Source organism: Amblyomma americanum, chromosome 9 (assembly GCF_052857255.1).
Source record: "Amblyomma americanum isolate KBUSLIRL-KWMA chromosome 9, ASM5285725v1, whole genome shotgun sequence".
NCBI lineage: Eukaryota > Metazoa > Arthropoda > Arachnida > Ixodida > Ixodidae > Amblyomma > Amblyomma americanum.
This window is the reverse complement of record NC_135505.1, coordinates 4,543,968-4,567,414: the sequence shown is the minus strand read 5'-3', so window position 1 is coordinate 4,567,414 and position 23,447 is coordinate 4,543,968. Positions and strand designations below refer to the sequence as shown.

General features: G+C 45.0%; 1 protein-coding gene across 1 annotated transcript in view; it reads right to left on the bottom strand.

Annotated features, from left to right (window-relative positions):
* RyR (Ryanodine receptor) overlaps nucleotides 1-23,447 on the bottom strand; it is a 1,185,515-nt gene that overhangs the window by 200,664 nt on the left and 961,404 nt on the right. The window contains 4 exon segments of the mRNA XM_077638630.1: nucleotides 4,900-5,103; nucleotides 8,745-8,842; nucleotides 10,614-10,712; nucleotides 11,403-11,482. Coding sequence (XP_077494756.1) covers nucleotides 4,900-5,103; nucleotides 8,745-8,842; nucleotides 10,614-10,712; nucleotides 11,403-11,482 — 481 coding nt within the window.

Genomic DNA, 23,447 nt, shown 5'->3' with positions numbered 1-23,447 from the left:
TTCTCCATTAACTCTTATCCCCAAATATACTGAATGCAGGCCTCGGAATACCTCCTGTCAACAGGCGGCGAATAGCGTTGGCGAGATCGTGCCTCCCTGCCTGACATCCTTCCTTATTGGAATTTCATTGCTGACTTTATGGAGGACTATGGTAGCTGTGGAGTTGCTATATAAATCTTCCAGTATTTTGCGGTAAGGCTCTTCTACACCTTGATTACGCAATGCCTGTATAACTGTTGAGGTTCCCACCCAGTCGAATGCTTTCTGGCAATCAATTAAGGCTTTATATAGAGGCTGTTTATAATCTGCGCATTTCTCTATCACGTGTTTGATAAGTGTGAATATGATCTACTGTGGAATATCCTTTACGAAAGCCTGCCTGATCATTTGGTTGATTAAAGTCTAAAACTGTCCTGACTCTATTAGCGATTACCTTAGTAAATACCTTGTACGCAACGCGTAGAGTAATCAGATCGGTCTGTAATTTTTCGGGTCCTTGGCATCTCATTTCTTATAAATTAAGATAACGTTCGCGTTCTCCCAAGCTTCTGGTACGGTCGCTGTCATAACGCACTGCGTATACAGGGTGCTAGTTTTTCTAGCAGAATCTCCCCTCGGTCTTTCAACAGATCTGTTGTTACCTCCTCCTCACCAGCTGATTTTTCCTTTTGCATTGCGCCTAAGGCTTCCTTTACTTCCTCTCTTGTTACTGGCGAGATGACACATTGCTGTGCGCTGCTGTCTCTCTCATGAACGTTCTAATTACGTTGAGTACTGTATACATTTGTGTAGGATTCTTCGGCTACTTTAACTATCTTATCCATATTGCTAACGACATTGCCCGCCTTGTCTTTAAGCGCATACATCCGGTTTTTGCCTATGCCTAGTTTCTTCTTTACCACTTACGGGCTACCTTCGTTCTTTATAGCATGCTGGAATCTCTCCTTATTAAACTTCCTTGGGTCGGCTACCTTGCGCTTATTTACTAACCTCGATAGCTCTGCTAGTTCTATTCTGTCTTTAGGGTTGGACGCCCTCATGCTTTGGTGTTCTCGGTAACACCAGCTGTTGGACCCGCGTTCCTGAACTAAATATGCACTCCCTGTGCAGAAGACCATTTACCAACTGATATTCGAAGGACGTACGACTCTTCTTTGTTTTCACTTTTTCCCCGACTCTTTTGAAGCAGGCCTTCAAGCTCGGGTCTTCTTTTTGCCTAATTACAATTTCGCCCGGTGTTACGCTCAGGCACATCGTAACAGGAGTAGAGAGCGGACGCTGCGTTGCTCGGGCTGTCGCTTGAGCTCTTGTCTCCACTGCCGACGAGAAACTGACTGCACCCGTCTGAGCTGTCGCGGGCCTTTCCTCCTTTGGATGTTCTTCAACGTCGAGCATCCTCCACTCGAGATCGGGGTCTTCGACACCTCTTGCACCCGTAATGTTCCCCAAGATGAGATCGCAGATGGGTTGGTCTACGCATTTTGCCACTACCTGCCCAGTATAATATGGTGTGGACACTGGAATCCTGGCTTCAGGAAGGTACCTTAGTGTGCCATCTACAAGAGTGACGACCGACGCTTCCCCTGTAAGATCCTCGTCCTTCACCAGGTTTCCCCGAACCAAGACTGTGTTGGCTCCGCTGTCTCTAAGCACCAATATGGGACGGTCCCCTATTTGCCCAACCACCACTGGCATTGCTGCTTTCGACTTGGGTGTTCCACTCACTGCCTCAGTTTCCAGTGGCGTTTGCTCCCCTTTCAGCTGTGGAACTTCGGGTGGCGTGACAAGTTCTACCCTAGAGTCGACAACGCATGCAGCTCGGTCCTGCGTTCTGTATCGGCACTCATCCAGAGTATGACCCCTCCTCTTACAACCTTGACACACAACCTGTGTTTTCTGGTCAGCGCTACTAGTCCGACCGTCAGCTGCACGGTGTCCCACCTTGCCGCAGAGAAAACACTTTACTGGCGCCTTAGATGCAACGCCACATGCTCTTGGTTTTGCCGCATCATTCTCTAGGGTTTTTTGGGTTTCCTCCTTTGCCTTACTCAAATTTCTTAGCCCTTCAGCCTCGAGGAATCGGTCTGCAGTGTAGGCGAACTCTTCCAATGAACACAACTTTCTTTCCTTTAGGAATAACGCTAGCTTTGAGCTGCAGCACGCTAAAATTGCTCTCTGACCAGCTTGTCACGAACCCTTTCTGTGTTTGACATATCAAGCCAACCATCAAAATAGTTGGTTAGCCTGCAGGAAAACTGCTTAGCGGTTTCCGAATCCTCGGGTTGCGCGGTGCGAAATCTCTCACGAAAGCCCTCTGCCGTAAACCTGAATCTTTGGAGGAGTGCCTTTTTGACTTTCTCGTAGTCCATGGAATCAGCAGCAGGCATCCTTCCAAACACATTCAGCGCCTCTCCGACTTAATACATGCTCAATGCCGTGGCCCATTCAGTGCGCTCCCAGCCTTGCCCCAAAGCAATTCGCTCGAATCGTTGCAGATATGCGTCCAAATCATATCTCTTGTCATCAAAAGGAGCCATCAGCTTTCTTGGACAAACTCTAGCCGGTCCAGGAGGTTCTGTACCCGCTAAGGAACGCTGGTCATTTCCCGTGATCTCCTCATATCCTCCCGCGACATGTGCCTGTTTCCACAAAATAAACTCCTTCTCCCGTTCTATCCTTCTTTTCTCTGTTCTTCTGCCTCCCGAGCCCTTTTCTCTTCTCGCTATTCCGCCTCGCGAGCTCTTCTCTCTGCCTCGCGAGCTCTTTTCTCTTCTCGCTCTTCTGCCTCGCGAGCTCTTTTAGCCTCGCGCTCTTCTGCTTCGCGAGCGTCTGCGCGTGCTTGCGCCCTTTCCTCTCTGCCTTTTTGCCTCTTCTTTCTCGACTCGTTCTACATAGCACGATCGCCTCTTCCTTGCTTAACCCTAGCTTGAGCGCCAGCTCTAACGTTTTGCCAAGTCCTACTTTCTGCCGTAGAGACGAGATCGAAGATCCGAGACAAATCAAAAAAAAAGGAAATGAATCCTGGCTGTTTTCTTAATCAGATCATTCGTCTCCTGAGATAGCTTGCCGGTATCCTGTCGAACCGTCATACCGACTTCTTCTACTGCGCACTCCGTAATGTTAGCTTATTATTGTTCATCGCATGAACATTAAGAAAGTCTTCCTTAATTAAAGCTGAATATCTGTTCTGCAGTGATATCCTGAACTCTATTTGCCCTCTTAGCGCTAACTGGTTAATGGACTTCCTCTCCACTAGCTTCTTCCGTTCCCTCTTCAGGCCTAAGCTCATTTTAGACCTTACCATTCTGTGGTCGCTACCACGCAACCTTTCCTAGGACGTCCACATCTTGAACGATGCCATACTGAGCATAGAGCACGGAATTCGATTCAGTTTTAGTCTCACCATTAGGGCTCTTCCAGGTCCACTTCGTCTTCTCTCGTTTGCGGAAGAAGGTATTATTCAAACCAAAGGTATTATTATTCGTAAATTACTTCTATCTACGAACTTAGCTTATAGTTTCCCCCTGCTATTCCTAGAATCTATCCCATAGTCGCCCACCGCTTTGTCGCCAGCCTGTTTCTTGCCCCCCTTCGCATTGAAGTCGGCCATCAGTGCAGTGTACTGTGATTTTACTTTGTTCATTGCCAATTCCACGTCTTCATTGAAGCTTTGAATGCTCTGGTCATCATGGCTGGGCGCAGGCGCGTAGGCCTACGCACCTTCAGCTTGTACCGCCCATTGAGTTCAATTAGGATAGCTGCCACCTCTCTTTAATGCTATAGAACTCCTCTACTTTGCCCACTATATACAGATTAATGAGGAATCCATATTTAACTAATTTCTCATGGCTCATTACGACACTATCTTTTAACTTTTTTCGTTTTTATTGAAATGGAGCCTTAGCCAATGTACTGACATATGGAGCCATGTTAATTATATTGCTTTTGAGGTACATAATCACATAATCATGTTTAATTATGTCCAAGCACCATAATTATAAAATGTAGTTAGGCGACATTATGGTTAATAAAACAGTGTTACACTCAGCCAAAAAAAATAGCATAGCTCCACACTTTAGTACTTCATGAGTTTAACAGTATAACATGAATTTAACTTGCACAATGAAAACATAAGAAAAACTTCCGTAAGGCTAGTCACGTTGGCAAAAGACACGCAACTGCGAAAGTCACATCTGATGTGCGCGTGCCAGCTATTCGGAAGTTGCTGTAGATGCATTGAAAGCAGTGGAAAGCGGATGTTCCAAACAAAATTCACACTAGGATGTGGGGAAGGCGTCCAGATTTCAAACAAAACCAAGGTGGCAGCCATCGAGGACGTGGTTGTGGCAAGCGACGAGCGCGAATTTCTGCTGCCTTTTGCTCCAAAATCGCCATTTCTGCCAATGCCACCACACATCAGGCTTTGCGGCCGATGTGGGGATGGCGTACATGAAAAATATATAAAATTTTAGCAATTGGAGGTAGGATTAGGCGTTCAACCTTTTCAGGCAGGCACTTTAGGGTGTATAGATCCTGCATATGCAATTTTTGCAAAATCCTCACATCTTCTGATCATTTCAAGATCCGCGTCTGCCCTTAAATCACTGTTTCACTGTTTGATGTTCCCTTCTGTGCATTAACGGGCAACTTAAAACACTACAAAACACAACTTGGAACTACGAAGAATAGACAGGAACCCAGCTCCTTGCCACAACCTCATTTTTCATAAGATTTTTTCAAATTATAAACTCGTAATTTTTGTAGACTGCGATGCTAGGGACCTAGCAAATTTGACTTCTGCTCCAAATTCAACATTCATTTTCTTGATTTTGCTACCTATCTCCAGGTGTTTAGAATAATTCCGGAAAAAACAATCAGCAATGGTGGCAGCCAGCTGACCTTGTGAATGCAAAGAAGAGCCAGATGACATAGAAGAAGCCGAAGAAGGACATCTTGAACGTGCCGAGCAGGATCTCCCCGAAGGTCATGGAGCGCAGCTTCTGGTACTGGCGGCGGATGTTGGATGGCCGCAGCAAAGACAGCCCCGCCCCAATGCCGTCGCGGAGGAGGCCGAGCCCCTGCTTGATGGGTTCCAGGGGGCCCCTGCCAGTGGTGAGTCAGCAGTGGTGAGCTCAGAAAGGATACAGGAACGCACGTGAAAAAAATTATTAAGAAACACCACCAGTCTGACATTTCATATCTTCACAACGAAGTTGCATAAGATATGCAATGCCATAATGTATGCACTACTATCACCACTTCAAATTTCCAGAGAACAAAAAATTTGCTTTTCACATTAAGGAGAACCCCTTTATTGCAGCTGATGCTGGCATAACTAAGGCATTCGTTTGGATACACCACCGCCGTTGAATAAAAACTCTTAGGCCACCCTTGGTAGATTGTTTCAACACATTAGCATTTTCTGCTAATTCTGTTGTAGCTCTGTTTTAAAGGTGCAACCCAACAGCATCAATAGGTGAATGCCACCATATGCAGAATTGCTCATTCTCTACTTTGCATTCATAGACCGCTTAGAGTCCTCATACCCTTCCTAGCGCAGTGGTGCAGCGGTTAAACGATGTGCCACTGTCCAGCAGGTGCTGCTGCAGGTGGGGATTGTGCATGCCAAGTGCGCTTCTTGAGCAACCTCTCATGACCCATTATCAACTGCCACCTGACACAGCGGCCAGTTTGCTCACAATCCTGTGGGCAGGCTGCCACCTTCCATGGTGCGCACGTTGTGATGTCATAAGCAGGCATGTGCGAATAATGTTTTTTTTTTTTTGGTCGAAGCAAATTTGAAGCGTATAGTAAGTTTTTCGAATAATTTCGAAGCGAATATTTTAAATACTTCTGGCACACAAAAATGTTGACCAGCATGAGCGACATTTTAGAAATCATGTATTTTTGAACAGACAAGGCAATTACAAGAAATAAAGAGAGATTGCATTGAAAGCTTGTCAGACTCATTGAAGCTGTGTCGATGTCCTGCAAAAATGTAATCAGAAATTGAGGGAGGACCTACAAGCAGAGCTGACGTATTTGTGTGGTGTGAAACTATCAACGACACCCCTGACTGCTGGCCTTAATTGCATTATGTCATTGCGTAGCTGTTCCTCATAAGCGATGATTCCATGAACACCGTCTAGGTGAACACACTGCCCTCCCAGCGGCCAACGCCACCCCACGTCAGGCTTTGGGAGGGAGCACCCATCTCTATGCACCTCCTGCTAGCTTCCTGTTGTGCTCGCGCTTCAATAGCTAATTTCACGCGATGGAGAGCGGCTGAGGCAGCTGCAGTCAGCTCAGACTCATACTGCGGAAGTCTAGGGTGCCGCGGTGTCCCCTTCTGCAGGGAGCCATTGCTCATGCGGAGATTTCCCTGAGGGCACCACAAGGTGCGAAGTGTTGACCAGCTGCTTGCACGCCGGCTTCTTTAGGACCAATCAGAGTGTGGCGGGCACACTTTCTAACTCTCTCCACCGATGCATACCCTCGTGCCGGTTATGGCGTGTGCACACCATGGGTAGCACAGCCGCGGATACCAGGTAGGCAGAAACAGATGTGGGCCCTATGCTTGCGCCTGCTCGCGTCTGTTACCAAGAGACAGGCTACGGGCTTTGGCTGCACACACGCCGCAGTGCCATCCTCGAGGAGGAATGCTGAACCAAAACCACACAAAGCAAGAGTGCAAGAAACATTACTCCCTCGAGAAAAATACTGTGAGTTTTCGAATGCCATGCAATGAGGTCAAATCAAATATCACATACCTTACCATCCGAGTGATTATTCGAAATTATCAAATATTCGCACAGGCTCAGCCACACTGTTCGCATCGTATCACACGTGATGGTAGTCGCCATTTCTCTCTGCACATACCCTTCCAGTGGTAATGCATTAAAAGTGATCGATAATTAATAATGGTTTACTGTAATAATAATAACATGCTCATAGCCTACAAGATAAGCATGCCTCAGGAACTGCCACAACCGATGCTCCCCAGTTGTTTAGACGTGTTAATGTATGACTATCAAAGAGAAAAAAAAAACGCCCTACTCTGCTGCCAGGAAAGCAACAGCCAATTGGAACCGGGCATAAATACGAAGAAGCAGGAACTCTTGTAAGATAATGTCAATGTGTCACTGCAGAGTTAAAAAAAAGCAAGGTGCCTTTTTCATTATTTTGAAAAAGCGTTTGATCGCGTCTCACGCCCTAAGCTTCTCTCGAATCTTTGCGCTCGATACCAGTGTGTTTGTATTGATGACGTGTGCTCTCATCCTGCACCTGTAAAGTCCGGCATCCCATAGGGGCCAGTTATTGGCTCTTTGTTCTTTTCAATCTTCATTAATGATATAGAGCACAATCTCCCTGTAAAAATAAATCTATATGCCGACGATCGTTTATTCTATCATGAAGTTAACAATAGCAGGGACCAAGTTCTACTCAGCAACTCTCTAGAGAGGATCGCAATGTGGTGTTCAGATTGGCAAATGACAATAAACACAACAAAAATCAATTGCAATGACCGTAACATGGAAGCGGCAGCCGTTACCTTCTTGCACTCGCTAAGTGGTAACAATCTTGAAAGGGTAAACAGCTATAAATATTTAGGCACATATCCAAAGTTGTGAAGAGAGCTGTGAAGAAACTTGGTCACCAGTCTACTAACGAGGTGAAATTAGTGGCATATAAAAGTTTAGTTCGTTCTGTCATAGGATATGCATCAATCGTCTGGGACCCGTTCACAAGAGGCAACATAAATAAGCTAGAATTTATGCAACAAAAAGAGGCAAATTTATATACCGTTCTTATAGTTGGCATTTTTCAGCCAGCGCCCTGATAAGGAAGGCGGGATTAGAGATTTAAGAAAAGCGGCGCCCACATGATCGATTAAACATTGTACTTGCTATACTAGCATAAGCATGGTATGAGCAAACTCGAGTCTATTCAGCCAGTGTGCAGGCAAGCAACCCGATCACACCACAATAGAAAATTAAAAGATTATTCCTGTCATACAACGACATTCGCAAACTCATTTTTTCTGAAGACAATACCTGGGCGGGAACGGCTGCAGACAGTGCTGTGGAAAACCCAACTACTGAATAATTCTCTGAAAGCCACCACTTGTACTTGTAAGTGCTTTGAACTCAGTCATGCGTAACTTACTTGTTACACTATTTTGTTATACTATTTTCTCAATCTGCACATGCATTTCCTGAGTTGTTTGTGGTTTTTTGTGAAGGTAGTCTTGTTGTGTGATTTCTTTTTCCCATGTTTTACTTGTGCCTGTACTTCATACCTACCACTCCTGCTTATGCCCTCCCCTTTAGGCTAGCAGTATTGTGTAACTAAATAAATAGGTAAACAAGACAAGCACCACAATCTGTGAAACATCCTGTATGTGTGAGTTGTGCTTTATTTGAAAACATGCCTTCCAGGTCACTGTGCCTCGCCTGGAACAAAAAGCAAGATGCCTTTAACAGCAAGCTTGAAAGTGAAATCAGCGCTCACTAAAGTAATTCGCTCAGCTTACACTGTACCTGTAGTTTGCTGTTTATATTGTTTACTAAGCACTTTGAGTAGGATGACGAAACGACGGGGCACAAACTGCCAAGAATCATGAATCAGGCTTTTCATTGTTTTTTATCACTGGTGCATAGGATTAAGTGCAACAGCTGTCAAAGCTACATACTCAACCAGGTGCAGTTATATGGGGTGGCAGCAGCAGTGAAAAGAAGACTCACGGTGGCTTGGCCTCCTCAGCTCCGAGGAAGGCGTAGGGCTCCGCCTTGGCTGGAGGTTCCTCTGTGTCCTCGTTCGAAATGCTGCTCGCATGTTGCATCTGCACGTTTCACCTAGCGTCATCCTTACTGTCAATGACACGGTTCACAAAGAAACCACCGCAGCATGCTTGTAATCGATCGCGCCTAATGGCCTCACAGAGTGAGTGATGTACAGAGACACTACAAAATGCGTATCCAGGGTGATTCTATTTTAAATTTATGTTTTGAATCAGTATGCACCACTGATACATGCATATCTCCACTACAGATTCAGCGGCCACATTTTGTGTTTATCGGCAGTGCTCGCGGTGAAGTCAGAAACCAGAAGGCTATAAAATCTGCCAGCCTTTTAATAAAGCTTGTTCATTCTTCGCAAACCACTGAGTGTCAGTAGGGCTTGGCGAACAGAAGATAACATGATAACAGGTATAGTTAACAAATAATTAGCGAAAATACTATATTTTTAACTGCTTCTTTCGCTCTGCGCGGTACAATTGCAAGCTCAGTGAAGGCAGCATCCACATGTTCTGTTTTCGTGCCACCATACGGGAGACTTGGCACGCACAACGGCGCGAAACGCCATCCGGTGCCCTCGTTCAAAAACCTGTCAGTATTGAAAAACAAATCACCTTGTACATCCAAATAGCCGTGCTTACACCTTGTGGGGACCTGCCCTGCAGCCCCCTGCGTTTGCCTTCCCGCGAGGCACCGTGCAGCAGCAACCTCACATCGAGGAGGAACGCATTCCCTTGTCAGTTACATTAACTGGCAGGGGAAGGTGCCAGCGTCGCTGCGCGTGAGACTCTGCTTGAAGCCCGCGCAAGGGAGAGGGGCCATGAGCCTCTTCGGCTGGGATCGTCGGCGCGAGCGGACGTATCGCTCGCGGCTCCGCTCTTCCCTGGCGGGGCGAGGAAGCGGCGGGGAGACTTGCTCCCGTTCTCGTTCCGGCCAGGGGTGCGGAGTATTCCTTGCCCTAGCGCGGGCGAACATTCGCTCGGAACATTGCTGGTGAGTCGGACGACCTTGATTCATTAGTGTACCTTGTGGCTAGCTTGCGTTATTGTTGCTGTAGCAATAAATGCCTGTTTGTGTCAGTCAATGTGTCGTTCCTTTGTTCCCTCAGAGCAAGGCCAGCCGTGGTTAGCGTGCGCTCGGGAGCGTACGCGATCACGGGGTGGGTTCCGGGTGGGTTTGAAACGTGTCAGCCACGATTGAGTGGGGAGAACGTATTTATCTCCCCAAATTCAACCTCACAACCTATGCAGTTAAATGAACAGGGAAGAGGAGTGTTTTTAGCTACACGGAGCAAAGCACTGCAGTGATTAAATGCAAGCAGTTATTGTCCATTTTAAAACTCATAGAGCAATTTAAAGGACAGTATGATGTTCACACCCTCTGTCTGTATCAGGTGATATAGGAGCCCACCCGTGGATCTGTGATGGCAATAGGCTTCACAACGAGGCAAATCAATGTATGCTGATAACTACGGAAAGATTATATGCACTGCAGAAACACAGGACAAGAAAATATAGCAAATGGGTGCAAGAAACTTTTGAGAAGTTTAGCGCAGCAGCTATTTTATTCCATGTGATTAGCTAACTGCAGTTTTTTGCATATAGAAGCACAGATAACTTACCAAAACGTCACTCCCCAAGCCTCAAGGCTTGTACAATACAAAGCACTAACACTGACTGCTCAATGTCACTTGACTAGAAAAGCCTCTCTTTCCCTGTTAGTACCAATAAATCAATTTGCAAGCCAACCGCAAAATTCAAGTACATGCTACACAAAGCTAAGGACAATCTGAAGACAATAAGAAGGGGAAAAAACCTCAAAGATGGCATCTTCACAGAAGTTGACGAAGGCCTCGAGCTTCTCCTTGTCGCCACCCTCAGTGACTATGCTGTAGAAGAAGGCTCTCTTGGACTCCTGAGCACAAAAAAGGCGCAAGTGGTCAACTGCAAGACTGTACAATTTTACAACCAGCTGCAGACTGGAACGTGTCCGAATTAACGTTCAGCTCATATTATGGGCAGTCAGTTTATTTAGAACATTTAATGTCGATGAGGCCAAAGCACAAGTCTGAAGAAGCCAGAAGTTTAAATTAGGCAAACTAAAAATTGGAAAGCACTGCAGTCTGCTGCATTGGAGAAATTCAAAAGCAATTGCCCTTGAACAATGTCAGCTGAGTTTTTTTGCAAGTCATCTTGTATAACAATAATACAACGATGGCTAATGGGCTATAAGGGACGGTCTAGTGGAGGGCTATGGATTAATTTTTACAACCAGGGGTTTTTAGTCTGCACTGAAATTCCACATGTATGCCTTGCGTTTCGCCTCCATCGAAATGCGGCCATCGCTGCTGGCATCAAACCCACATCTACAGGCTGAGAAGCCTTGCATCCCAGCCATTGATCGCCATAGTGGGGCCATTTTTCAGACTCATGCTTCCAGCCAAGAGCAAATAAATGCTGAGACCGTTCAAACTTTAACCAGGAATATTTTAGACTTCGCATTAAGTGCAATGTTCTTCCAATTTCTTTGACTGACAAAAATCAATGCAATAACCCACCTATAGAATGCACGAACCAGCACAAAAGCTGATGAAAAATGCCTTGCCTTAATCTGTGGTTTCTCCCACTGGTCAATGGTGGACTCCTTGATCTCGAAGTAGACTCGCTCTATCCGCTTGCTGCTGCCTGCAGACAGAGATGGTCACAAAATCAGAAGATAGATTAGCTTTCACTCTGGTGCCCAGACGCATTCAGCTGATTTGATGGAAATAAAATATTGCACACACAACATAGCTTAGCAAAAATGGAACCCACCCTAACTGCGTGCATTCCTTTTGTGTCACGACTGCATTATCGCAAACAAGGCAAACCTCTTGTCTTCCAAGGACAAAAGACACAAAAATGATGATTCACTTCAGATGTATATTTCAAAAGAGACGAGCACAAAATTCAAACCATATTTTTAGTGCAGAAATGCATTCCAAGGCGTGTATACCATATTTCTGCCCACTCTTGCATTTCCACTGTGCAGTTCACCTAGATGACAATACTCACCCCCCAGTGTCTTCAAAAGCCTACTGTACTGTGACGTTTATCGATCACAGGTGGGCGCCACCGCGTGGCTAAATAAAAGGCAGGGTATGTTGCTGGGCCAGTTGGCAGCTGTTGAACATCATGGAATTGCAGCGCTGGCAGACAAGGACACAGAGGGGACATACACGTACAATTGCACTGAACTGTCATGTATCTATTCATTCTATTGTGTAATATCCTTTACGAAAGCCTGCCGGATCATTTGTTTGATTAAAGTCTAAGGTTGTCCTGACTCTATTAGAGATTACCTTAGTACCTTGTAGGCAACGGACAGTAAGCTGATTAGCCTGTAATTTTTCCAGTCCTTGGCGTCTCCTTATGAATTTAGATAATGTTTGCGTTCTTCCAAGCTTCCGGTGCGGTCGAGGTCAAAAGGCATTGTGTATAGAGAGTAGCTAGTTTTTATAGCCCTATGGACCCTCCGTTCTTTTAACACATCTGCGGTTACTTGATCTTCACCAGCTGCCTTTCCCCTTTCCATTGCTCCTAAGGCTTTCTTTACTTCCTCTTTCGTTACTAGCGGGATGACGCATTGCTGCTGCGCTACTCTCTCTCTCTCAGTAACGTTTTGATTACATTGGATACTGCATAGATTTGTGTAGAACTCTTCGGCTACATTAACTAACTTATCCATATTGCTAATGACATTGCCCTCTTTGTGGCTATGCGCATACGTCTGGTTTTTACCTACGCCTAGTTTCCTCTTCACCGCTTTTAGGCTACCTTCGTTCTTTAGTGCATGCTGGATCCTCTCCATATTAAACTTCCTAATGTTGGCTACCTTGCACTTATTTATCAACAAAGATAGTTCTGCTAGTTCTCTTCTCTCTGTAGGTTTAAACGCCCTCATGCTTTGGTGTTTCTTAATCAGATTTTATTTCTCCTAATATAGCTTGCCATTACCTTGTCGAACCATCCTACTGCCTACATCTACGGCGCACTTCGTAATGATAGCCGTAAGCTTATCATACATGGTTTGAACGTTAATATCGTCTTCCTCAGTTAAAGCCGAATCTCTCTTCTGCAGCGAAATCCTGAATTCCCCTACTTTCCTTCTTACCGCTAGCTCGTTAATGGACTTCTTCACTAGTTTCTTCCGTTCCCTCTTCAAGTATAAGCAACTTCGAGACCTTACAGGGACTCCGGAACTTTTATTGGGAGTGGGGGGGGGGGCAGACTTCAAGTTTATTTTGTTATTCGTTTATTTATTGCTCATTTACATAATAAATTTTATATGATTATTATTTTTATTTTTCAATGTTAAATGGCTGATACCAGCTGCCACGTTGTGGTGACGACACTCCAGCAAGAAGGAAGACAACGAAAAGGCTTCCAAAAGAAACTCTTTAAGGGGCTGACACTCACCAACTAATAACTTAATGACTCTCCGGCGGCAATAGTCACAAGTGCACTGGGCGGTCATCGAGCTGAACGCATGCAGTTCTTGGCCGCGCTCAATTTAAAGCTGGCAAGGAACCTTCGAGATAAAGAACTAAGAGTAACTACAACAATCTGGAAAAATGTGGAAGTATTTTCAAGTGGCCACGATCAATGGAGATAAGTCTGGTTGCATCTAGCATTACAAAACAAAATGATGAAGCCGTGTGCCGGCGGTTTTGAATGCGAATGATCAAGCGGTGCAACGATTCACGGCAATATAAAACGAACTGAAATGGGCAGTTTTATTGTTGTGCGCACGAGGAGTGATAAATTGGTTAAAAAAAGCCTGTACATGGTTTGATTAAATTCTGGTGTTCATAATCATGTACACGGGTCAGACAGCCGACTTCTGTTGGGACATGATTGGCTTAGGTTACTTATATACGAAGTGCTTTACAACTGGCTACGAAGCCAAGCAGCTCAGCTCCACTGTGCTTTGCTTAAAAGAGTCCTAGAACTGATGTGTTCCAATTGTCAGAAATCTGATCCAAGTTCAAGCAATTGGACACTGGGTTAGAGGGGGGGGGGGGGGGGCGCGGGGCGCTGCCCCCACTGAAATAATGTAAGGGCGGGGGGGGCGGCCGCCCTCTAAATGCGAGTTCCTAGCACCTAAAGTGGAGTATCTTGGCACGTCATCAGTGCCGCTGGTTTTCAACCGAATCCAACCAATACTTAAGCCGTGCTCGAAGCCCCAGTGCCTTGAAACGCGAAGGAGCTACAGAGCTACGTGGGCTTGATCAACTTTTATAGACGGTTCATGCCAAACCTGTCTGGTGTGTTGCATCCCCTGAACCACTTGCTGCTAGTAGGTGCCCGGTGGTGATGAACGTCAGAAGAGGAGCAAGCATTCCGGAAAAGGAAAGAGTTACTCACGTCCGCCAGAGTTTTAACATATTTCGACCCTGCAAGGCTGACTGTGTTGATCATGGATGCCTCTCCGTGCGGGCTTGGGGCAGTGTGTGCATAGCACGAGAAGTCGCGGCAGGAGCGTCCCATTGCTTTCGCGTCTCGAAGTCTGGCGGTGGCCGAAAGTAAAAATAGCCAGTTGGAGAAAGAAGCACTAGCCCTCGTGTTTGTAGTCACAAGGTTCAGACAGTATTTGTGGGACGACCATTCGAAGCCATCACTGACCACAAGCCCCTACTGGGATTGCTCGCAGCAGACAAGCCGATACCAGCGTCCTGCTCTCCCAGAATGCTACGATGGCTGTGGTGCTGTCTGGGTGCCTATATAAACTGAGCTACCGGTCCGGCAGCTATATCGCACATGCGGACGGACTGAGCCGTCTGCCACTGCCAAAAACTGATTTCCCTGTGGACTGCCCTGCTGACGTCCGCATGTTGGCGGGAGTATACCCGCGAGCACTGTCATCAGTTGCTGTCACTGATGCCGCGGCCTGGCAACCAGTGTTTTCAAGAGTAAAGGCCGTTTCACATGATGCGATTGTTGCCGCAGCGCAGTGCGATTTCTGCCGCTGTGCGACAGAAATGCGCGTCGTTCTCGTCGCAGGGCCACTGCGACAGACTTTCAACAAGTTGGTCGCATTGTCGCAGCGTCGGTGCGGTCGCAGCGATGGCCACAGTAGTCAGCCAATAGGAGTTCAGCGACATGACAGGAAAATCTCGAAAATGTCTAATTGAACTTAATAATACATCACAGCTCAATATTATTGCCCATTATTACGAAATCAACGCCTGCCACGATGTTTGACATTTACTGCAGCCGAAGAATTTTCGTCCACTGAAAGGCCGCACCGACGCTAGGGTGCCGACGGCACCGACAGAAATCGTTGGCATGTGAAACGGGGGCTGCGATTACCGTTGCAACGACAGTGCGACCGGACCGTAATTTTTCGTTCCCGTCGCACCATGTGAAACAGGCTTAAGGGAAGTCTTGTGGACTGGCTGCCAGCTGGACATGGAGCCTGAGGGTAAACCCTATGAAGCACAGTTCATGGGGATGAGTGTGCACGGGAACTGCGTGCTCTGAGGCAAATGTGTGTTGATCCCTGCGTCACTCCAAGGTGACGTCTTGAGGCCGCTTCACGAGGGCCATCCAGGGATATCCAATATGAAGGCCGCGGCGCGGAGCCCTGTATGGTGGCTTCCAATAGTTAGCGATATCGTTGCTGCTGTCCAGGGGTGCCCGAGCTGTCAGGAGCAGCAGAGACCGGTGCGGCCAATACCAGTCATGCTCCGGCCATTCCCGGACAGACCTTGGTCAAGACTTCATGCGGACTATGCCGGGCCATACCGGAACACTTAATTCTTTATCGCAGTGGATGCATTTTCTAAGTACATCGAGGTGTTCTCAGTTGCGACGCCATCTGCAGAGGCCGCCATCCCGTGCTTGCGAGTCATGTCCGCAAACCGAGGCTTGCCCGACATTGTGGTGTCCGACAAAGAGCCAGCGTTTGTTAGTGACATGTACGAAAAATTATTGAACAAATGGGTAAGACGGGTGCTGGTACTGACGTACCATCCAGCGTCTAATAGCGCTGAAGAACGCGCCGTCCAGACGGCAAAGAGGAAGCTGCAAAAGGCAGGGTCCTGGGAACCTTCGTACACAAATTGCTCGTGCACAAATTGCACGCATGTTGCTAACAGGTCGACACTACATGAAATTACGGGGTGCAGTCCCGCAAAGCTGTTGATGGGATGAAAAACGAAGACTGCGATGGATCTGCTTCTACCGGATCTGAGGACCTCTGCACAGAAAAAGCATCTCAAGCAGAAGATCAGATGTGATCACAAAACGAACCCTCGGATTGAGGGGCAGCCTGGGGATCAAGTATTCGCCAGAAACTTTCGTCCAGTGCCTTCATAGCTGCCGGCTGTAGTCGCAGCTCCTGGAGAGTCTTCATCAGACCTCCAATTGAAAGACGGACGACGTTGGACGCACCATCATTACCATCTCCGGCCTCTGGTTCAGCATTACCAACAGTTTAGCACAGTCACCGACTCTGAAGTTCCGGTGCCAACTACTGACATATCCAACCCGGCAAGATTTGTTGCGGCGCCTGGCTTGTCAGATCACAGGTCTGAAATCTCTTGTCCAGGGGTATCAACTGAAGAGCCAAGGCAGCCATGGGCTGCAGACGGTACAGCTTCCCTACTTCTAACACCTATCACTACGCCTCCCCGACGAGGCACCAGAGTGCATTGGCCTGTGCAACGTTATTTCCCATTACTCAAACGCTGCCGTTGTGATATTTAATCTCAGAATTGTTTCTTGTTTGCTAAAAGGGGAGAAATGTGACGTTTATTGTTCACTGGATGGCGCCACCGCATGGCTTGACAAAAGGTACGCAGGACTGGGCTGCCCAGTGTGCGTCGTATGCCCCGACTGGCATGTTGTCGTTCATTCGTGACCCCGAACTGTTCTCGGCACGGATTATCACATATAGATATGACCATGTAGATGTGGCGGATTATCATATGCGGATTATAACATATAGATATGGAGATAAGCAAGCATGCATGCTTATCGCATTCTGGACAAACTAACAGAATGGTCAGACATGAATTCCCTCTCAATGAACGTGACAAAATCTAAACCTGTAGTTTTCCGTCCGAAGAATAAAATTTGTAGTACAGAAATAGCTTTGTTTTACAATAGCTTGGTTTGGGCTAGTTGGTAACAGTTCTTAGAAAACATAGCGCAAAAAGGACACGGACGACACAGAAGTGGACAGGACAGGCGCTAACTTGCAACTTTATATTTCGTGGTGGCTTTTCGAAATATAAAGTTGCAAGTTAGCGCCTGTCCTGTCCACTTTTGTGTCGTCCGTGTCCTTTTTGCGCTATGTTTTCTAAGATTTGTTTTACAAATCAGAATTAATTGAAACAGTAAAATCAATTAAATCGTTGGGTGTTTATTTTCAAGAAAACATGCAATGGGATGACCATGTTAATTACATCATGCTGAAGGCATCTAAGGCTGTAGGCTTTCTATCGCGTCACAGAAACATTTTACCGGAAAAATTCAAAATTGCCTTATATAACTTTTTATTCTGCTACCACCTACATATAGTACATTAGTTTGGGCAACAACAACACATTCTAATTTACAAAAGATATTGATGCTTCAAAAAAAATCCTTCGTATAGTCTACGACTCACCCAGCAGACACACAACCGAGAGTCTGATAACTACTCTCGGCATCATTACAATACTAAATCTTTATGCTTACAGACTGTTGCGCGTATATAAAGTTGAGCAAAAACGACGTATTGACACCATTTCCACTCTGGCCCGTTTGCATCAGTCTGAGTCGCCCTATCCGCACCGCCATAAACAGCAGTGGGTTTTATCATTTACAAGAACCAACTATGGCCGCCAAATGGTTAATTATCAGTTACCGCTCGGACTAAACAAGCTAATTGAAGCTAACGTTAGGTTTCCCGATATTACTCTCTCCTATCTTCGAAATATTCTAGTTCATCTCAGTTACCACTAATACATCCACCGTTTTGTATGATGAACCTTATTACTCTTATTTGTTTTTTGATGCTTAGCCGCATATTTTATTTCGTTCCTTATAATTTCTTCTATTTATGTTTGAATGCGTACACTATGGTGTTTATTTTCTTTACTGTATACTATTGTATATTCAAGCTGGCTCTTATGGTAAAAAAATTGTTTCTCCTCCATGTCACTGCCGCCTGAACAGGAGGTGAGAACTCTGTCAAGCAGAATGCCGCTTTTTTCTCCCCTCCTCCATAAAATTGTATTTGATGTGATGGAAATAAACTTTATTATTATTATTATTATTATTATTATTATTATTATTATTATTATTATTATTATTATTATTATTATTATTATTAGAATGAAGCAGCAACGCTCATCCGAGTTACCTGTGACTCTTACATAAGCAAGATAAAATGAATGACCTTTCTGTACCCAGCCAAATGGAATTTTCAGACTTTCCTGCCTTTAAAACGAACCTTGGGCGAAACGAAGATCAGGAGTTCACACTTGTAAATTTTAATGTCCGTAGCCTTCGTAAATGTTGGGACCAATTCAAGCTTGTAGCGCAAGACGCCACAGGCTTTGTCGACATCTTTGTTCTTACTGAGATAAACGTGCCAGCTTCCTGTTTAGGCATGTTCGCCGTGAAAGGCTACCGACCCAGTTTTGTCCTACACGCCGGGGAGGAGGGATTGCTATATTCGTCAATGAAAAGTACGATTTTTGTCCTATTGACATCACTTTTACCCATGCGGAATGCTTAGCTTTAGAAGTAAATCTGCTGCATGCATCTCTGATATTATTGGCAGTATATAGACCACCATCTAATAGCGTAACTCGCTTCGTAATCGAACTTGAAGAGATACTTCTTCAGCACAAAGCAGATGAGTTGTTCTGCTTGGCAGGTGACCTGAACATCGATATCTTATGCCCAAGCAAAACTTCGGTCGCTGATTACTTATCCTCACTCTCCGCACATGGAAATGAAAACGTGATTAATGCCCCCACACGTGAAGACCTAATGAACAGTCGACTGGTGAAGTCTCGTCTGGACCACATTGCTGTACGTGCACCGATTCACAACTTGACCTCGTGCATTATCACACAACGGCTGGCCGACCATTATTTCACTGCTTGTCGTTTTTTCTGCTCAATCGAAGGTTCAGAGAGCTACACTAGCAAGTTGCGGTGATGCCAAGAAGATTCCAGTGTCAATATTGATGAAAGGAACCTCGATAATTTAGTAGCAACGTTCAACTGGGCATCTTTAATAGAAGATGAACCAGCGGAAAAAGTTTACGTAAAGTTATGCGATAAGCTAGCTGAGTTCACGAACATTTCTACGCGTAAGGTTACTCGTAAAATCAGACAGAATCACAAGTGGCTAAGCCCTTAAATTATGCGAGCGATCGCGAACAGAGGCTGGCTTTGGAAACTTTCTAAACGTAATCCCAGAAATGCAGACTTCCGTTCGGAATACAGGGCTGCGAGAAATAGAGTCGTAGCACTTATTAGATCTGCACGGCGCAGGTATTTTCAAGAGCAGTTCGAAAGATGTGCCAGAAATCCTGAAAAGATGTGGACGTTGATTAACTACCATCGTGGAAAAGAAGCTTACTCACTTTGCTCAGACGCGTAAAAAATGATTTTGTATCAAAAGCTAACGACTTCAATAAACATTTTACGCTCGCGGCGGAAAAAGCAGCAGCTCGACAAGACATTAAGTGCACACTAAAAGAATGTTTATCAGCTTCAGCATATCTTCCAAGGCTCTCAAAGGACGGTCTTGAAAGGATAGTATTCAGCTTCAGACGAAACAAGCCTGCAGGAATTGATGGCATATCAGCCTCATTGTTACAAGGGAATTTTCCTGCTTTTTCAAACATCCTACTTTCCTTGTTGAACGGATTTGTGTAAAGCGCTGTTATTCCGGAGGGCATGAAAACCGCTATCGTAGCACCGCTTTTCAAAGAGATGCTTGTGAAAACTACAGACCTATCTCCATACTGCCAATTTTGTCACAAATACTGGAAATATTTCTATTTGAATGCATGACGTCTTTTTTAATAAATTCTCTGTCATTTCGGATCGTCAGTTTGGGTTTGTTACAGGGAGGGGCATTACAGCACTTCTGGAGGAATTCGCTGATGAACTCTACACTGCATTTGATGAAAACTTGTTCAGTTGTGCCCTCTTTCTCAATGTTCAGAAAGCTTTTGATACCGTGAACCATAATATTTTGTTGCAGAAATTGCGTCTGTTGGGCTTTCGAGGCCCCTTTTATGATATTCTCAATTTTCTGTATGGGCGCGCACAAGTTGTCAGATTAAACTGCCAAAAAGAACATAGCGGGAGGCTGCCATTTAGGGCAGGTCTACCCCAGGGGTCAATTTTATCTCCATTGCTCTTTAATTTATATACAAATGACGAGTTCGATAGTATCCCAGTGCTCAATTTTCTAGTACGCGGATGACACAGTTTTGTTAGCAAAGCACATTAATTATGAGACTGCGGTGAATTTGTTGCAGGAAAACATAAATAATGTGATGAAATGGTTTGCTGAGAACGGAATTTCAGTGAACACGAAGAAAACAAAGATCATGTGTTTCAGAAATCCTTTAAAAACATTACTTATAGATAAGCCGGTATTTTTGTATGAGCATGTTTCAGGTCACTGTCAACCGGTGGAATATGTAAATTCGTACAAATATCTGGGTGTGGTCTTCGACGGCTGCTTATCATGGCATGAACACTTATCTTACGTATGTTCCAAGCTTCGTAAGGCTTCATGGTTACTTTTTAATGTGAAATCTTTGGCGCCCTTGGCCGTGAAAAAAATTATTACGCATGCGCTCGCGTACACTGTCCTTAGGTATGGCATCACTGTTTATGGTTCGTGTCCTTCCCGTTGGCATGACCGTTTGAATACGCTCTTGAAAGACATGTCAAACTCAATTGCATATAATTCCCCTCTGCCATCCGGCACTCACGTTTTTCAATGGCTCAGTCTCTCACCATTTCGCTCTTTATTTGTTCAAACCGTCGTTCGTCGCCATTTTTGGAATTCCAACTTTTTAGCGCTGAATGTTCCGAGTAGAAAGTTGCGAAAGTCGACTCGTTATTTTGAACCGCGCAGTTCAACGCGGTATGGTAGATCAAGACGCTGCGTTTATGTTCCTGAAATCTTTAATGAAATGCCTGATGAACTTTATGAAGTGACCTCTTGCGGAACCTGAAGATGCACTTGCAAGCTTTATGTTGACCGCGGTCGGTCTTTGTTTATCACGTAATTGCGTGTGATTCTGTTTTGTTCTGTTACGTTTTTGCATACTACTTATCTTGGAGCTCTATTCGTGAATTTTGTAATAATTTAAATTTAGTGTTCTTTGTAGCGATTAGTGTTCTCTATTGATCTGCCATTTTGTCACTCTGGTTTGACTGCCAGGCCCAGTCCGGCAAGCCTCTTGTTGGCTTTGACGGGCCTGAACCTCATTTGTACTGTATACAAAGTGGCAATAAAGACATTATTATTATTATTATTATTATTATTATTATTATTATTATTATTATTATTATTATTATTATTATTATTATTATTATTATTATTATTATTATTATTATTATTATTATTATTATTATTATTATTATTATTATTATTATTATTATTATTGTTAATATTCCATATGGATGTGGCCATGCACCGTATTTTGCTCGCATAATGAACCCCCCTCCTCTGTTTATCACTGAAAAAACCACTTTTTTCAAGCGTGAGCTTTTCTTAGTGCACTGTCATGTCCTTTCGTGATGCTAGCCACAGGTGAGACTAAGGTTTAGATGAAGCTTTCTTTGCATAACGGATATGCTGTTTTTGAATTAAGAACGGCTGACACGGCGAATCGGTATTCCTTCGTATTTTTTTTCAAAAAGTGCTTCAGAACAAGGACACACACGACATTCTGTGTTCTGCTTCTAAAGTGCTGTTTGGAAAAAAAATATGACAGCGTAAGAGAAAGCATAATTGACTCTAGCTCTCAGAGCATCAAATAAAATTAAACAGAAGGCATGCGGCACACACTGTGTCAATGCAGAATCTAGGCAAGCGACCTACGAGACCCTGTGACAGACAGGCAGCGTTACACAGGCACACAGCAGGAATGCTGTACTGGGCCCTAAGTCAGCAAGAACAGTGACTCTGGTGAGCCACAGAAACCAGATGGTGGATCCCGCTAAAGGATCACATCCACTCGCAGCTTCGTCACAACTTGAGGCCTGGTGACTTGGCAGTAGCGGCGAAACATTGAAGAACCGCTCCAAACGGCTTTCTGCTCTTACCGCAGTTACGGCACCGGATACTGTAAGAAGCGCATGCATCTTGCCTACAAGAATGAACACGGAGGACGGTATCATTATCTGCATCGCAACCCGGCAGCAGTGCTGCGCCTGCGTCGTACTGTGTCAGAGCCTGAACGCTACAAAAGGAGCCCTGCAACGTCGGCCGGTCTCCCTTGGCAGTAGCGGCGAAGTGTCGGAAAACCGTCCCTAAAGGCTTTGTGCTCTTACCGCAGGTTAGTTATAAGAGCAATTTGCTCTCATATTTGGAATTTTCAATCGTACGCCTCATCGCTGCTGCCAGTTTTGACTGCATGAATATCTACTCTGCATGAGTTGCTGATCCTGATGTGCTCGAACACTGGGTTTTGACACTGATTGTGTGCTTTGGAAACTGTGTTGCAGCCTACTGTCCTTTTGTTATCTAACAATGAGTAAAGAAGTGAAAGTGGAAACGCAAGTCGTTGATTTCCAACGCGAAATAAAGGCAGACCTCCAAAATTTGGAAGACAGTGTCAAGCACTGTAGCGACATACGTGACGGCGTCAACGAAATCAAAGCAATGATAAAAGAACTTCGGAAAGAAGCTCAAAGGCTGACTAAACAAAATAATGAACTGTCTGCTGAAAATGAAAAGCTTACTGAAAAGAATGAACTCGAGCAGTAGCTGAGAGCAAACAATGTAGAAATAAAGGGTGTACCTGATGAGGGTGATGCAATGGGCATAGTAAAAAGAATTGGAAATCTGGTCAATGAGCCAATCGTCGACTCTAGTGCCACCGTGTCAGTGCCTTCAATTCTGACAAGAGTAACATTTTTGTCCGTTTTGTGCAGCGCACAAAACGAGGCAGGCTCCTACAAAAATGCTAGAAGTAAAATATTGATACCAAAGACCTTGACTATAAAGGCGAGGATACACCTGTGTACGTGAATGAACACCTGACTGGCACAACAAAAAGCTTCACTGCGCAACCATTGCTCAAAAGAAAATAGACGGATGGAAGTTTGTGTGGTTTACTCGGAGCCGAATTCTTGCAAGCAAGTACGAGGAGGCAGACATTATGAGAATCGCAAATATGATAGATATTGCCAAGATTGCAAGACAAACAACATAACCCGCATGCTTGTTTGCTTCAGAAGATATTGAAATGGAAAGGCAGGAAATTTGTTGTTCATATTATGACTGCCCTGCGTTAAACAAAATGTGTACAACTAAGAACTTACCGTTTGCGACCATACATTTGAACATGATTTCCTTTTGATTGATTTATTTGCACAAATAAGCAGGTACAAGGTTTCAGATGAAAAACAAGGGG